Source organism: Anoplophora glabripennis, unplaced genomic scaffold, assembly GCF_000390285.2.
Source record: "Anoplophora glabripennis isolate ALB-LARVAE unplaced genomic scaffold, Agla_2.0 scaffold492, whole genome shotgun sequence".
In the NCBI taxonomy this organism is placed as follows: Eukaryota; Metazoa; Arthropoda; class Insecta; order Coleoptera; family Cerambycidae; genus Anoplophora; species Anoplophora glabripennis.
The window spans coordinates 26,020-43,304 of NW_019417200.1; the positions used below are offsets into that span (position 1 = coordinate 26,020).

The 17,285-nt window shown below is 33.7% G+C and overlaps 1 protein-coding gene across 5 annotated transcripts in view; it reads right to left on the reverse strand.

Annotated features, from left to right (window-relative positions):
- Positions 1-341: 341 nt before the first annotated feature.
- LOC108909770 (myb-related protein A) overlaps positions 342-17,285 on the reverse strand; it is a 123,150-nt gene continuing 106,206 nt past the window's right edge. Inside the window, exons 4-11 of one of the 5 annotated variants that reach the window (XM_018714187.1) lie at positions 8,059-8,517; positions 7,674-7,995; positions 7,225-7,616; positions 6,035-6,325; positions 5,549-5,713; positions 5,257-5,373; positions 3,258-3,359; positions 342-989 (exon numbers count right to left, since the gene is read on the reverse strand). In XM_018714187.1, the coding sequence (XP_018569703.1) occupies positions 870-989; positions 3,258-3,359; positions 5,257-5,373; positions 5,549-5,713; positions 6,035-6,325; positions 7,225-7,616; positions 7,674-7,995; positions 8,059-8,517 (1,968 nt within the window). In that variant the 3' untranslated portion in view covers positions 342-869. Of the gene's footprint in view, positions 990-3,257; positions 3,382-5,256; positions 5,374-5,548; positions 5,714-6,034; positions 6,326-7,224; positions 7,617-7,673; positions 7,996-8,058; positions 8,518-17,285 lie in introns of all 5 variants that reach the window. The other 4 variants (XM_018714190.1, XM_018714189.1, XM_018714188.1 and 1 more) reach the window with 4 other exon arrangements.

Here is a 17,285-nt window from a genome sequence, read left to right on the forward strand (position 1 = left end):
GAGGTGCAAAAGATTAAAAAAGAATCGAACTGCACACCTAATGGCAAATTTATTAATGCTGACAAAAACCGGCTAATCAGGTTTCGTAAAAACCGATTTCAGATAAAACGGGTTAGCCGAATAGTGGTTAAAACCGAATATTTGAATAACCGAATAACCGCTTTTAAGGTTTTATAAAAACCGAATTAGCCGAAACCGGTTAACCGACTATCCAAAAACAACGATTTCAATTGCCAGCACTAATATTTACTGATTTTCTTAATAACCTTTTTGTTGATTAAATAAAGCTCACACATATATAGCATATTTTATTTGTATTCCTACTTCACATTGGCAAAGAAATAAATAAAATTCCTGAAATTACAACTTTTATAATTTTAATACAAAAATTGTACTATAATGATGCTTTATAAGCCAAAGTTATGAACAAAAATACCTGAAATATGTTAATGTTACAATTAAAGAAAAAATTACATTTTTTTTATTCAACTTTTATGAAACGACTTTATCATGAGCTATATAGACAATATTTTATATTATATAAAAAAATATATTTCAAAATAATATATAGCTCTGATAATTATGCATAATGTTCTATTAACAATTTATATTCAAAATATATAATACAGCTTATCTTACTAAGATATTAAAATTACAATAAGACTAGTTCTATACATGTGCAAAAAAGGGGTTCCATTCATAATACTAGTCACTCTTTTACAAATAAAACCCAAAAGAATGTTCAATAACAAATCCTACATTATATCTATATATTTTTATAAAAACAAACTAGCTTTGCACTAAGTTTTTGTAAATTAGCCACATTCTAGAAACGAACGTAGAGACTTAAAACTATGTACAGTGGCACTCTAAAAATTAAGAGAACGCGGTTTTAAACCAGTTGTTTTGAGGAAATGGCGCGCTTTTTCAGTTAGGTCTAACTGGTCTTGAGTGCGGCCACAAGCTACCATCGCCCACAAATAGTCCAGCTGAAACAAGGAAGTCATTTAAAATAAAAAAAATTTTGATTCTTAATGAAACACAACATATAAACTAATTGAGATAATTGGAATTACCATGTGTTGAATTTCCCTTCCCCATTTTTTAATATAAAAAAATATATTTGACCCGTCATGTCCCATGGTAATGGTTTTTCCTATTTCTTGTAGATTATGTTAACATGCCATAGTACTATAATAAGTAAATGGAAATAAGCAAAATTTAAGAGTGGTTAAAATAGTTTTATCTGTCTAGAACGAATATCAAAAAATTTAGTTGATATTTCTGAATTGGTCCAAACTAGTTTCCAAAATTTAGTACTAAATTGAAATCGAAAATAAGAAATGTTATTTTAAATAAAAACTTTACTGTGAATAAGTCTGAAAAAGTTTAATAAAAAAATTAACGAGTACAGGTGCATCACCAAAAACACAACTCCACAATATCTGATCCAAATGGAAATACCAAATCAGTAAAATTTTTTTCATTAGTTTCCATAGGTCTAACAGTATCCATGGTAATTTTCATTTTTAAAATCATTTAAGCTAGAAATTAAAAAAATATTTATTACCAATTTTCTCGAGGATAGTGCAGACTTATCTATCTCGTCTACAAAGTCCCTCTATCCAGAATAATATTTGATCGAATATTACTCAAAAGTTTTCTATTTTAGATAAAAACCCAGGCATTTTGATATCGTTAGTGAGGAAAAAATGATTTGTTATTGTAACTAACTTTATTTGGATTTTGAGACTATTTTAATAAATTGTTTTTGGTGATGCATCTTTATCACTTTATAACTTTTTTATTAAGCATTTCTGGACCAAACCTTTTGCTTAAAGTACCATTTTCTAAGTTTTATTTTGGTTTGGTATAAAATTTTAGAAAGATCCTGTATAAGAGCTCTTTCACATTATCCTGTTTTTTTAACGGACCGGTAAACTGCCGGACAGGTAAAATTACTGGTCGCGCAACGTATAACCATTCATACGTTTGCAGTAAATTTGTTTAGATCTAGTTCAACAGTTGTAGTGAGCAGTCGTCGACTACACTACACAAGAAATTAATAATCATGTATTTGATTTACCATCGACAAAGGCTCAAGAAGTGTCGCCACAAAAGATTTTGGATGTATCCAATAAATTTGCAAAGGAATGAAGTAGGTGCTTTCAATACCTTATATCCTTGTTTATTGGCCGATGGATAAAAATTTTTCAATTACTTCCGGATGACAATTTCAACATTCGAGGATTTATTGCAACAAATGAAGTCATACATAGCTCAACAAAATACGCTTATGAGGGACGCAATTCGGCGATTTCAGTACATTTGTACTGACAGGAACAACACTGAACTGAACAATTGTAGCAAATTGCATATAAATTTCCTATCAGAACAAGTCCATTAGCCTTCATGTGTTTTTAATAAACAATCCGTTGGTTTTGTCGGTCCGATGACGGACAAGTAGAAACTCATCCGTTGGTGCACCGGTACCGCACCGATTTTTTTACGGACGTCGATAAGTGTAAATGTTCAAATACAATTAAGTTTGTTTCTACAGTATCCGGTAATTTCACCGGTCTGTTAAAAAACCGGATAATGTGAAAGGGCTCTAAGAAGTGCGCTGAATATCATTTAACTCATATTTTTATACACTGACATTTAATTAATGACAAAAAAATGTGATAAACAGAATTATCATACAAAAATATTGGGTAGTTTCCATACCATTGTTATAAAAAAAATTGGTTACATATTATGTACATTCTATAATAATACAATATGCGAGAACAACTTTATTTTTAGTTAATAATTTTTTTTCAGTCTTTAAGTGGAAAGCATAGAAGAGATGTTAGTGCATACCTTTATTTTCTGTCTACCAGGTGGTTAAACCAAAGATACAGAACAAATCAGTTTTATTTTTTTTTTAGCATGCTCCATTACATTTGAGTATTACAACTGCATTTAAATGCTTTGATAAGATTGAAATGATAAATAAAAAAATTGTAATAAAGGTGTTTACCCGAATATTGCAATACCCAGAGTAATGTATAAATAAATTCGTATTATCCAAAGAATATTATTTTTATATTGGAATAGTTATTAAAGAAATAAAGTTTCACCTATTGCAATTTCCAAATGCAATCATTAAATTATACATTGGAGACAGTTTTACAACAAAAATAGCGCACGTTACCTAAAATTTGTAAAAATGAAGAAAAAGATTTATATAAATGCAAGGCAAGTCAACGGCTCACCTTAGGAGCTTTTGGCCTCGGATCCTCAAATGTTATCCGCTTGGCCGCGGTGCTGCGTGGACCTTGGGAGGCTCGATTTGAGGCACTGACGGGGAGCAGGCGCTGCCAGGACAAGGACATTATGCTACAATACCACCACACAAATGGCCACACACAACAACTAAACCCAAGCCTAACTTAAGTCCCATAATAATTGATAGAAAACAATATAAATCTAAAAACTGTTAAAAATGTAAAATCTAAATTATTATTCATGATTGATCTGGTTTAACAGACTTGAAATAATATTTATTATCTTTTAAATAAGAGGTGCACTTACAATTAAATTTAATTACATGGTTTGAAATTTGTTCTCTGTCAATTATGGTAAAAAGAAAAAGGGCACCATTTTATCTTAATCTAGTGCAAGAACATAAGTCATTTTATCAAAGTGCAACGAAAAATACTACGTACTTAAGAATAAATTAAAAAGTGCATATCTACAATAAAATAATATAAATAACAACAGATAGCAAGTGCTAAATTTTTGGTTTACGCAACACTGCGCTTTCAACATTCCATTAACTTCTTTTAAGAATTTCAGGACAAACTATACTAAAGTTGCTGTTTTAATAAATAATTAATTTCATTTTAATGAATCCCGAGACTCGGAATAATGACTTTGTCAGTAAGATTAAATAAATATGACTTAGCTAAATAGTTTTAACTATGTTTAATAACTTTAGAGTAACCTGCCCTGGTAAGAAATAATAGAACGTCTCGATATTAGAACTCTGTCAACAACACAAATAACAAAAAAAATATATAATATTAATATAACGTTCTTGCAATTATTAAATAAAATAAACATAAATAATGCGTTTATATTAAAAATGGAGCACATAAAATTATACTTGCGTTTTTTGTGCGATGGAAAAGCTGAAGAGAGGAAAGGATAGAGAAGGTTACTGGATACTTTGGTTTATGAAACATTTAACTTGAAGTTAGAGACTAGAAATATATATATATAAATCTATGTACAGACGCTTTAAGATTTTTGTCATCTATTTATCTTCAATGTTTGTGGACATGAACACGTATCAATAAAATTTAGAACCTTGACTACAACCTTTGATAAACAATAGCGCAGAAAGAATGTTTTATTTTTTTAAATATTAATGAATTTAACCAATTTTATATTTTTTGGAAGTTACTACAGTTTTTTCTGATTGCTGTTTTTCAAAAAGAGAAATTCTGGAGGTCAAAACAATCCTTTGTTTGTGTCCACAATAAAAATGGTTGACAAAAAATAAAGCATACTGTACATGTAATGTGATTTTACATGCATTATGGTACGAATACGAGGTCATACACCGATAGATACCGAAATAGCATAATTATGCAAATAATTATATGCTGCATGAAGAGCCAAACAAAATAAGGTTCAGATAATGTAAAAATATTTAAGATCATAAGCTTTAAAACAAATCGGTAACAGTGTGGTACTGTTAAGTTATTAGAAAATAAATCACTAGCTGCTTTAAAAACATCACATATTAGAACTTTGTCAGTTGCACCTATTAATATATTAAGGTGAATCATGCCTGTAGTGCTGCAACAGAGATGCAAATAGTTAGATCAGCACAAAATAGGAATACAAATTACCAGTCCTGTCTGAACCTTTTTTGTGCAAATAAAAATAATACGTACTATCCTTTGCATTCTGTATCTACCAACAAATTTCAGGCATTACATTCAGAAGTTTGTTAATTGTTTACTACGTTTTAAAAGATATGTCGCAAATAACAATCTAGCTCTAAAGAAAAGCTATACACAATAAGGAGGCTACTTAAAAATCCAAAAGCCAAATAAAGTAATAAATTAGACGTGAAAGCAAAACAAATCCCAATATTTTGATCGTTAATATATTTAAGGAAACAGGTACGTTTTGGTTTGGTTGAGGATCGGGATGGTTTTAAGATAGGAAATTATTATCTCCAAAATGAAACCATCCAAGTACCTTGGAGGACCCCGACTGTGGGGGGATATCCATTAATCCCGTCACTCCTAAGGAGTCTTTCATAATCGAAGAAGGAGTGGAGAACAAGATCGAAGTGTCCTCGCCCAAAGATTTACTCTGTAACAAAACACATCATAAGGAGAATCGAAAGAAGACATTTGTTAAACATCACCCCAAATTACAAAAAGATTTAATTTCATAAACTACAAAAAAGGAACAAAAACTAAAAAGGAATAATCACAGTGATTATATTAAGAAGTCGTTTGCACAAGAACTACTTGAATTTACTTACAGGAGTTTCAATGGCAAATGACATTTCTGATGAATTCATTTGCGAGGAAGTCGAGGCCCAAGATGGAGCTAGGGCTTTACGCACCCTCTTGTTTGGCAGAATGTTTTCTTTTCCAGCAGCTAACACTCCACCTTTTCTTTTTCCGGTCATATAGCCACTATCGTTCTACAAATAAAAGAAATTCATTGTAATACGCACCATCCATACCAATTTAAAGTTCTTTTCAGGTTCCGTCTTAACAAATTATATTCACTTCATTTGGACTGGGATAACCTTTCGTTATTTTTATGCAAATAACACTTACAGATTCCGTGTTTCAATATTTTATATGAGACTTCAAAGACAATTAATGAAATTAGAGTTGTGTATTTTCCTTCTTATATACCACCAATACAGCTACAATTCATGAAGTTATATTCTTTGGTTTAACCACATTTCTTTTTGTTAGTTACAAAATTAAAAAAAAACACAAATAGAAACACTTACGGTTACCAACATGCTGGTATCCGTTTCGTAACTGGAGGTATCTTGGTCTTTTTTCATTATTTCTGTAATGTCTTCCAATCTCGAGGAAGGTGTATCTGGAAGATTCGTAATTGGCCCAGACTTTTTCTCAAGGTCAGCCAGAGCTTTTTTGAAGGGAGTAGGGGTTCTTGGTGTATCACTGTTAAGGAAATCCCTCTTGTTCGGTGTTGTTATAATATCTGCCGATGAAGTAACGGCTTCACTTTTAACAGAAATGCCATGAGGAGTACTAAGGGGACTGTAATCATGATCCTGAAAAAACCAATGGGTAAACAATTATTCACTTTTAAATCACTGTTTTTATTTTGTCAGGAACTTCTTTTTTGTTATCTTTTGGTAGGACTAAAATTATAATACATTTCACATAAAAATGAATGCACCTTTAAGAAATGAGTCTTAATTTCCAAGATTCTCCAACAGCAGATGTTGATATTTTCTTTATTATGGGTTTATTCCTCAGTTGCAACATTAAGATGAAAAAAAATGCAAAACACTTTTAAATCAAACGACATTTCCGTCTTTGTTGAAAAAATTGTTTTTGAGTCACATTATATTTGTTATTAACTTATATATATTATTAAATTAATCATTACTTTTAATAGCGTCTTCACATTGATGACTCATACTTGAAGACAGACTTTAATCTTTTCTTGATAAAGAGAGACAAGCTAGGTTGATGGCTTCTAAATTATTTGCCCATATTGTCAGTGGTGACTTTTATTATTACTATTGCTTTAAATTTCTACAATGCACTTTAATTCATATTATATCTTGATTACTATCGGAGATAAAGACATTACTTAAAAACCAAATTGTTTCCAATAAATGGCACTACCTACAGTTTGAATCAAATATACATTAATTATTTTAGCTAGAGCAACCTACAAAGATCTTCAAATTTCAGGGAAAAACTCTATTCTCTTTATCAAATTATATTTCAACAAAAACGTCCATGTTGGACTTTGTAACTGAGGAAGAATTTACAATTAAAACAAAAATATTGTCAAAACGGAAATTGTCGTCAAGCAAAAATCGATTTTGAACTTGGTTCCCATTTTGAAACAAAGAGTATTTTTGTTATTCAATGAAGGAGAACAAGTTAGATGCATTCATAGTAATTATCCTAATTTCAATAAAATTATTTCACTTACCGGTTTTGATTTATCCTTAACTGGCGTCAAAATTTGTTGTTTCTTCACTGGGGTAGAAGATAACGTCACATCAAAACTAATGTTAGCAATATTGGGGCTGTTCAAAAATTGCGATGGACTGAACGGCAGCTGTTTAATGGGAGAACTGCCGTTCTTCAACGGGCTGAATATAGTTGGCTTGGCACCATCGAATAAGTAACCGATGTCTTCTATTCTGGCAACACTAGGGCCAGCCGATAAGGCAAGTTCTTGAGCAAGTTGTTCGGTACTTTCTCTCCGCTTGCGAGATTTGGTGCCCCTCCTCAATATCGGGGGGGTTGAGGCACGTGGCATGCTAAGAGCATTAGCTACAGGTACAAGAGTGTTTTGGGAATAGCTTGGAGGTACTACCCCTAAAAAAGTAACGATAATTAAATATATAAAAAACATCATAGCTATATTTAACTCACTTGCTTTAATGAACTGCCTATTGTTCATTTTCAGAGGGCTAACACCTGGTGAGTTGTAGTAACCTACATCAAAATCAGACATAGCGTCATCATTCATTGGTATTAACTTCACAGGAGAGGACTGATTTCGATATACATTAATGTAATCAAATGAAGGAAGATCATTGTTGTTTTGAGTAGTCTGGGGAGGTGAGGAGTTTACTCTTTCTACGGAATTTAATATTGTTTGCTGCGGTGTAGGACTTGGTGTGGGGGCACCCATCGAGAAGCCACCAGTGCTTGACTGGCTGCTCGCTTGGTCGTACAAGTCTACTTGCCATTCCTAAAACACAAATCCCAATTGAAAATAACAAATGAATAGAAAACGAATAACTCGAATGCTCACCTCTGCAGAATAGATATTAACATTATCCTGCTTTAAGCAATGTAAATCATTGGCATCGATATGTCCAACTTGATTATGATGGAACTGAGAGTACAGATTAGTTTCGGTTTGCTTAGACACAATCTTTTTATGCCTCCCTCTTCTTGAATCGCCATTTTCTCGATTCTCCGCCTCGTATTTTCTCCTCATCGTAGAGTTCCAATGATTTTTAATGGCATTGTCTGTCCTGCCTGGCAATAATTTCGCAATCCGTGCCCACTGGTTACCCAGAACCTGATGGGCTTTATAAATAATTTCGTCTTCGTGTTCTGTCCAGGCACTTTTCTTTATTTTGGGGTTTAAGTGATTGTGCCATCTTTCCCGGCACTGCTTTCCTATCCTTCCCTTTAAATGGCGGGCTATTAGGGTCCACTTCTTGGCACCGTATTTATTAACGAGTTCAATAACTTTTTCATCCTCCTGAAATAAATTCATGGCTGCTTAAAATGGAACAAGGACTTTGGTTTATGATTTCTGAAATGTTGACACTTTATTTTACAGATATGTTCGTGTAGAATCCAGTAGCATACTTAATTTTCTAATAACTCTAAGAGTTTTCGACTTACAGATCAAAGTAATATTTGTTAAATAGACACCATAATTGTGTTTTAAGTTCTCAAAAATACACAGGGGGAGTCATAATTAGAAGTAAAAAATGTTATCGAAACTTCTCGCCAAATCAAAATAATTTGTTTCAAAATGTCCCCTTATGAGAATTCCGATAAAAAAATGTATTTCCTTAATATTTTCGGAAAATAGATTGTTTTGAAATTTGGTGGAGTAAATGTCACTGTCAATGCTACCCTGGTGTGAGGAACTGGCAGAATAAGAAAAATCAGTGACATGCAATCACCATAGTGAAAACGAGGCTGTTCCAGACCAATGTTTATAAGGCAAACACATATTATTTTAAAGAGATCTATCTGCCCTCGAAGTTTCCTGCATAAAATTCGGCACCCTGTATATTGTATATCATTTTTGCCATGCTTTTTTGATAGTCAAACAAAAGCAATTGCTTTCATTAACAATCATTCATTTTTAAATGTTCCAAATAATTGTTTGAAAATCCATCTACATGGGTGCATTTTTTGAAAATTGATGGTTTTACTACAAGAGAAGTAGCTGACATCGTATGGTTTTTGTGATGGAAATGTCATAACAGCTATAAAAGAATAACACTGCAGATTCCCTAACAGAAGAATCATCATCATCAGGTTGAAGACTGGGGGTGAGCTTGGTATTTCGAAAGTTCAAGTAGGCTGGGGACTGCACAGACAAAATGTTATTGATGTATTAGTGTAATTTGTGGAAACTTTATTTTTTTTACATCTTGATGTATTTTCCAATAATTTAATATAAATGATTTTATCAGCCTATATTGTTTTAAAACATCATTTTAGTAGAGAAGTATTATTTGATTAAACGATTTTGTAAATATTTGAAATTATTCAATTTTCGTGGCTGAGAACATACATAGACATTGTTGAAACCAAGAGAGTTGCACGAACAAAATTTGGACAGGACATAGCTAATACAATGCGAAACATCGCCTTAATGTTAAAAATGCTGTCACTGCCGTTCTTGGTGGTGAAAATACGAAATATTTGAAATTATTCAATTTTCGTGGCTGAAAACATACATAGGCATTGTCGAAACCAAGAGAGTTGCATGAACAAATGTACTGGAGTATTTCGCTGAAAATATAGAAGGTTCTTTCCTGTAATAAAATGAAAATTTCCAATTTTTTTTAAGGTTCACAATAGTTTCTGATTTTTAGTATTTAGCTTGTTCCTGAGTGACTATACCAAATTTCAAAACAATATGTTAAGCCTTTAAATATTACGAAAATACCATTTTTTTAATGAACTTAAACACCCTGTATCATTGTAAGGAGGCATTTTGGAACAAAAGTTTTGACTAATTATTTTGTTTTGGCGAGAAGCTTCAGTTTTTTTATACTTAATTATGATACCCTATATAAAAATATAAAAAACAAAAAAAAAATTAACAAAGTTGGCTATTATAATTTTTAAATTTTCTTCATAGGTGGCAAAACACCCAAAAATACCGTTTTATCTAAATGTAATTTGACTTTTTATCTAATAAAATGTTCACACAATTGTTATTCGTATAGAATATATGGTTGTATGTACAATAAACTATGTCAGCATATGTTGGAAAATTTAAATTTGCCAAAAAAAGAGCAACAGATGGTCCGACGCTTCGTGAACTATGCCTTCTAGATCGATAGTTTTAATTACAACTTCCGGTGTTGCCTGAAATTTGTGGGAATAACGCGTTGGAGCAAGAAGGAACGGACAAATTAAAATCATGTATATTTGAAGGTAAAAAAAGGTAAGAGCGTGGTGTGGACATCGCGGCTATGAGGATATCATTTTCTTGGATTGTTTTTAAAGAAAATGCTGCAAAGATATATGATTCATTATTTGAATGATCTCATTCGCAAAAACTTAGTATTATCTTAGCCTTTTATAGCAGATTAAATAGAATGTTTCCCTGTACAAACTAGTTATATCCTAATGCAATAAATTACATTTACATTATCTAAATCCGAAAAACGGAAGCCGTATGCAGCATATGTAACAATCGTCTCAGCGCCAATGAAATGTTTATCAAAAGATAAAAACTTGCTAAAAATAATATTGTTCGTATTGTTAGTTTTTATTCATAAAGAAATGTAATCGTTTCCGTTCCGTTGAGCTGAAAACGCTGCGCCGAGCGAGCGCCGGTTTCCTTGAAAAGATAGGGTTAGAAGTAGAAGAGTCCACACATTTTTTTTATTGTTATGTAAATATGTTAGGAGTTAAAATCGTTGCACCACGTCTTGATGGAACGGTTATAATTCCTCTAATTTTAGATATAAGATGCTGGAGATGAAAGGTTCTATATCATACTTAATGATACGAAAACTAAAAGGAAACAGTGACATATTAATTATATATTTAGTAATAATTACATTGTGCGCAAAAATTGCAAACGTGTTTTTTAAAATTAAACTAATACGACTTTTTACCTGCGCAACAAAAATACAAAATTAACTCGCATTTTTTATGCTTGGTTATAAAGTACACATTTTTGTCGTTTCATTTTACGTTTCTTTTGCACGGTTCATCTATTTTATTTTGTCTATTTGAATAGTTTCTTATTTTATTGATGTCTTTTGTCAATTTCATTTTACCCTCCTTTTTTGTATGATTTTACATGCTTTTTGTCGATTTCTTTTTTTCCTTTTTTTCTACGGGGTTTCTCTAAGGTTCGTCAGCAAATCGTACGTGATTATCATTGGACAATTGGATATACAGTAGTGTCAACTTACTATTAATTTATTTAAAGAAAGTTAACATTAACTATTTGGTTATTTTACGTCGGCCTATTTCTGGCTGTATTGAGCGAATGGTCGCACCGGTCAAAGTCGTTCAGCGGACAAATATTTCGTTGGTCAGTCCAATCTGCTGATTGGGAATATTGGGCAGCTTTTAATACAGTTAATACAAGCCCGTTCAGTGAATTGTTTGACTAAAGAAGTTTGACCGAACTAGCCTGACCATTCGCTGAACACAGCCTAGTGGCGGCTCGTAACATTGACAATAGGTGAAAAATATTCATTGATTGACTAAAAAGAAAAAAAAGCGCCGCTGGCGAAAATTTTCAAATTTTCAAGGTCAATCGGCTTTAAATTAATCTGGAAATTTTTAGAAGCATTTGCAATATTACCGAAAAATTGACGTTCGTGAGAAGGATTTTCATTTAGATTTTATAAAAAATAGAAATATTAATTCGGCTTGTGAACTTCTTCGAACATTAACGCACACCGTACATGTATGTTTCAAAGAAGCTTTGTGATTACGACAACCTCGCGTGACGTTCCCAAAATTGTTAAATCCCTTCTTATTCCACACGCCCGACTTTACAACACCCATAATTAAACACGGCATACAGTTTCTTCAAATGAACACTTCCACACTACTACTTATACTCCGAATACCATTCATTTCGAAACTTTCGAACGTACACGTTGTCTTTTGACTTCTCCTTTTTTCCATATCGAGAGAATAAGGCACAGGTCTCTCGCAATTTTAAAAATCCTTTTTGTCCTCAATTTTCTATCTGGAAAATGGCGTTTTCAACAAAATACATACTGCATCATACATGGGAAACATTTCTACAGCGGCCCGCGTCGCGACGTCTTTTCCGCGTCTTAACGTCGTATTTAGAACGCTATTCCTCGACGCCTTCCCGGTGAATTTTCCGTTTTCCCCAGGCTCTCCGAGGGGCGCGGCCTATCTTTTGTGTGAAACGCACGAGTCCGACACGCTCTACCGCTGAAATCTGACGGTCGCCGATCGCCTCGAATTGCGCGCGCGTACGGCTTTTTTATTTTTTATTTCCCCTATTTTCTACGATATTTTATTTAAAACTGTGCCGAAAATACTCATATTTATCGACCGGGTGCCTATTTCACGCTTTTTCTATAGAACTTTCCGCGAAATCAAATGCGGGATTCGAAATGGGGCTGTAAATACGTTAAAATGTACTCTCTAGGAAGGCCGAAAAATGTGAATTTTGCCCCACAAAATTCCTTCTCCGCAAGCCTAGAAACGGCGTGCGACTGGACACAGATGCTCAGTAGTTCGTCCTTAGTCGTTCAGGGGCATTTTTGTAACGTTTTTTTCGCGTTTTCATATTTAATTTTGCCTTTTTTTGGGGCCTCCTCGACGACAGACGACCATTTCACAAGCCGTAAAGATTGAAGCTTTAAGACCCGCCCTCTCGGAGAAAATTCGAATGTCGTTAGAAATGTCAGATTAATCATGTCAAAATAATTTCACGCCAAACGCGAAAGACGTCTGTAGGGTCGCGGCGAACCGTTATTTTACCTTACTAGGCTTTTTTTAACCTTGATACATTGCTACGCCACGACATATACAGGTATTTCTTATTATTAGGTTAGGTTGTTATTTACATTTTCGTAGCTCTACCGTCAGACATGCCTACGATTAGGATACCTGTCCCCCGAATTAACGTAAGTACTTGCGCTCTAAAACTGCATAATTTTAAACCAATACATTCCCTCGAACTTTTGTATTAGTACATTTGCTTCGTTAATTTACTATATTGCATTCGTATTACTCCCCAAACGTCAAAAGTTAAGAATCAGTAGAAATAAGTAGGAGTTAAAGACTCTTCCAAGTCATAGGATGTCGTTATTTATCTGTGTTATCTCATTGTGGATCTTTTGCGAGACGACTTTGTGTTAGAAAAATGCAAATTTAACATTACAAAAATTGTTGATTACTTCAGCTGTGAATGACAATTAAAATATCAGTACGGACGGGACGGATTGTGGATGAAGCAGTCGACACCACCGCGGTAAAAACACCCTGTTGTATTCCTAAGGTCGGCGCCAAAAGTCAAAAAAATAAAGTTTCTAGTCGTATAAACTGTTAAAGGCAGACGATGGGCGTTGGGCGATGCTGCTTCAATTTCTGCGTCACTCATTCCACCACGCCGTAGTTTAATCACGTATTGGCCGCCTCGTTGCCATGACAACCGCCGTAAACAACGCTACGAAGAGAATCAGAATACAGACTGATTTCAATCTGCGTCACTTGCGTATACTATACGTTGTATGGTCCGAGGTTGATGTTCGCGCTGAACGAAGGCAATGTTTTTTTAGAAGGCGTTCACCGCGCAACTATTCTGTTTATTTCTGCGTATTAAACAAACAAACACAATACATTTTCAATATAGACTTATATCTAAATTATAAAGTTTATATAAAATTTAAAATAATTTTAAATTGCTCAACCAAACGGACATTTTAGGTGAAGCGGTGCGTCACTTGCGTCACCTGACTAGCCGCCACTGCCTTAACAGCCTCTGTTACTATGCCTAGACACCGACGCCAGGAGACAAGCAACCCCAAACCTGGAAATTTTGTCGAACCCCCACATTGTCGTAGGGTACGGATATCTTACTTGCCTAACATTGCTTACGATTTACATATTTTCCAAGACATGTACCTCTTTCTATACAAACTTCACCTAAATTTGTATAGCTTTTGTGAATAGGCTGACATGCAGGCCACTAGAAGGTGGACGAGCATCGCGCGTCTTCCCCGGATGGTCACCCATCCAAGTATAGTCTTTCCGATCTCAATATAAGAACCAAGAGGTTGGCAGTATGTATCAGGTTCAGTCGCTGACAACTTGGCATTGAAATATTTGACAAACTTGTTCCCATATTTATTTAGCCATACCCATATATACGTTTGGTCTAAACATGTAGATGGTAGAAATCTATACGATCAGTTGAAGAATGCGCGTAAAGACAGCCGAACTGTGCGACTGGGCAATAAATCTCAGCTGTTGACAAGTGGCTGATAAAGTGCCTAGCAGTGCAGTGCAGCAATGCGGAATTTGGTGTGATTCAGGTAATTTTAATTTATTATAGGCACCTTCTATTAATCATTCATGATACAATTGTGAAAGAGAGGAATAAGAGGGATATTTTGTTTACATTAATATTATTACAACATGGCATTTTGGAGACCTTTTGAAACGAAACAAAACGAAATTTACCATCAATATAATAAAATTGTTTGAGGACATAAATAATTAAAATGCGTTGTTGGCCAAATGAACATAAGTATAATATAAATTTTCTACAAAGTATATATACAAATTATTATAATTTTTTACCTTTATCAGAAAACTTTTTTAGGGATGCTTATGAAACTCATTAAATTTTATTGCTAGGCGTTTTTACACTAAGGGTATAAATACGAGTATACTGCAATGGTAGGGACTAGAAAAGTACTGGGTTATCGGTTATAAATGATTCCGTATATTTGTACCATTAAATTATGGAACGTACATAGCTTTAAGATACTTGGGGTTTTGTATTTTCAACCATGCTGACTTTCACAAAATTTTTAATAATATTTAAAATATAAATATGAGGTAGTGTTGCCTTAGGAATTCATTAGAATTGTTAAATAATCACATTTGCCTCCTGCCTCAAGCGATTTCGTTTTATTCGCCAAGTAAAAAGATTTTATTGAAATTATATACCACGGATATATCCATTAATGTCCGCAGTAATTTGTTCAAGATAAGTGAAGAAACACATTTAGAACTTATCTATATTTCTTTTATACTTCAGTCAAAACTGGTATTAAACATCTGTGAATAAATGCGACCATTTTGTTAAATAAATTTAGCCCAAATACGGCATATAAAAGTCGCATATACAATATACTTTGGTTTAATAAGTGTTAGCATTAGACATTGTAATCTACTATAGAATGCAGATAATTGAAATTTCAGACTAACTCGTGTAACTTCCGTAAAATGTCAGATCTGCCGTCAATCCTGGATGGTGTTTAGTTCAACTATCGCATTTCAGTCTCGACTATTTAATCATTGGTAAAATATGCTGTTTCTTTATTTCTATGTCGTTGTTGTACGCACAACTAGGCTTCTACAAATATCTATTTTTCAACACGTCATGTAAAAACAAACTACCTACGAACCTGAGATGTACGGATTACTCTCGGACCTTAGAACAAAACATACTTTTTTAATTTTTATAACTCTGTGTCACTGTTGTGTCTTTAGTTAACTATTACCGAACTCTAGGATAATTGCCTCCCTCTTTGCGCCCCTTAAACGGTGACCATGAATGCAATTATCTTAGTCACAAACCAAATATACAATAAATGGAGAAACACTGTTATTCATAAATCACATTTCTGTGTAGTATAAATTGAACTAATCAATATGTTCAACTAATTAGCAACGTATTAATAAGTTTTCGGTAAGTTTGGAGTAAACAAGTGGAAATCTACCGCAGATGAGAGGAAATGGGAGAGTTGGGATTAATATTTCATGCGCCTATTTTTAAAATCCACGCTGACTGTTGCATGTCAGTTGTTGGCCACTCCAAGAAAGATTATGTATGCAAATATTCGGTTTCGTGTATGCCATTATTCCTCCACCTACATATCTCTGTTACGGCTTCACCGAGATTTACATTTTCATTGAACTCTGCATCCATATGATATTCGTATTACCAAGGACAAAACGTACTGTAATCGGAGGCGGCAGAATTTTGCTCTATGTTTAAGATAAAAGAAAGCCAAGTAGAAAAAAGTTCTTTCCAGCCGCATCAAGATCGGTGTATGTTTCTGAGAAAAACAATTACAGAGCTCCTGAAAATATACCGTTTTCAAAATATATCGCAGGATATCTATATTTTAATGTAAAATCTACCTTTAACTTTCGACTGAAATACCGAGTGTCCTGAAATTAATGCAACAAAATTTGGTCACAGAATTTTAAGACAAATTTAGGGGATCCCTATTTTTTATTTTTGCCAAGTGATCCCCTCTTTCGGAGTTACAGCCTCCTGAAATCCGCCCTTAAGGATAGTCTTTTTTTTTTATATCTCAGAACCCTGTTGTACGAGAATCACTAAATTTAATATACAGGGGTTCTATGACATGTGGATTCCGATAGTGCTACGCTTTTTGGCGAGGAAACTTCTTAAGCAGGTATATCGGGGTCCGAGGGAAATGAGGAGCGCAGGGGGGTCCTATGCTTTTCTTATGGGACTAAAATCCGCTGCCAATTTGAAAAAATTAAATTCTATTGAAATTATTTGCGATAAACATTATCTATATAGCAAAGAAATCTACTCATATGCACATAGCATACATATTGACTAATTAACAGCATAAAAATATCATATTTAAGTAGTTTTAAATCATATTTAATGAACGCATAAAGACTATGTATTGACTAGCAGTTGTACACACTGCGAATCTACAGACCTCGGACATCAGAGATATTGCGCGTCAAGTTCGGGTAAAGATGCGTACGCGTTCAAAAATGTATACTATGTACAATATAATTATTATAGTAGCCCATCGAAAACGTACCGCAAGGCATTACAGGGTAGTAAAGAATTTTTCGGCAAAATCCAAAAACAGGTCAAATTTGTTTCTGAGGGGGACAACTTTTGGCTCAAAAAGCATACCAAAATCTTCAACCCCCTAAGTGGGGGTGCTATCCCCTAAATTTTTTCAAATGGGAATGGGAGCAAGTGGGGGTCATTAGAAAGGGCTTTTAATTCTCTATACATCGATTCTTACTTTTTGAAAATCG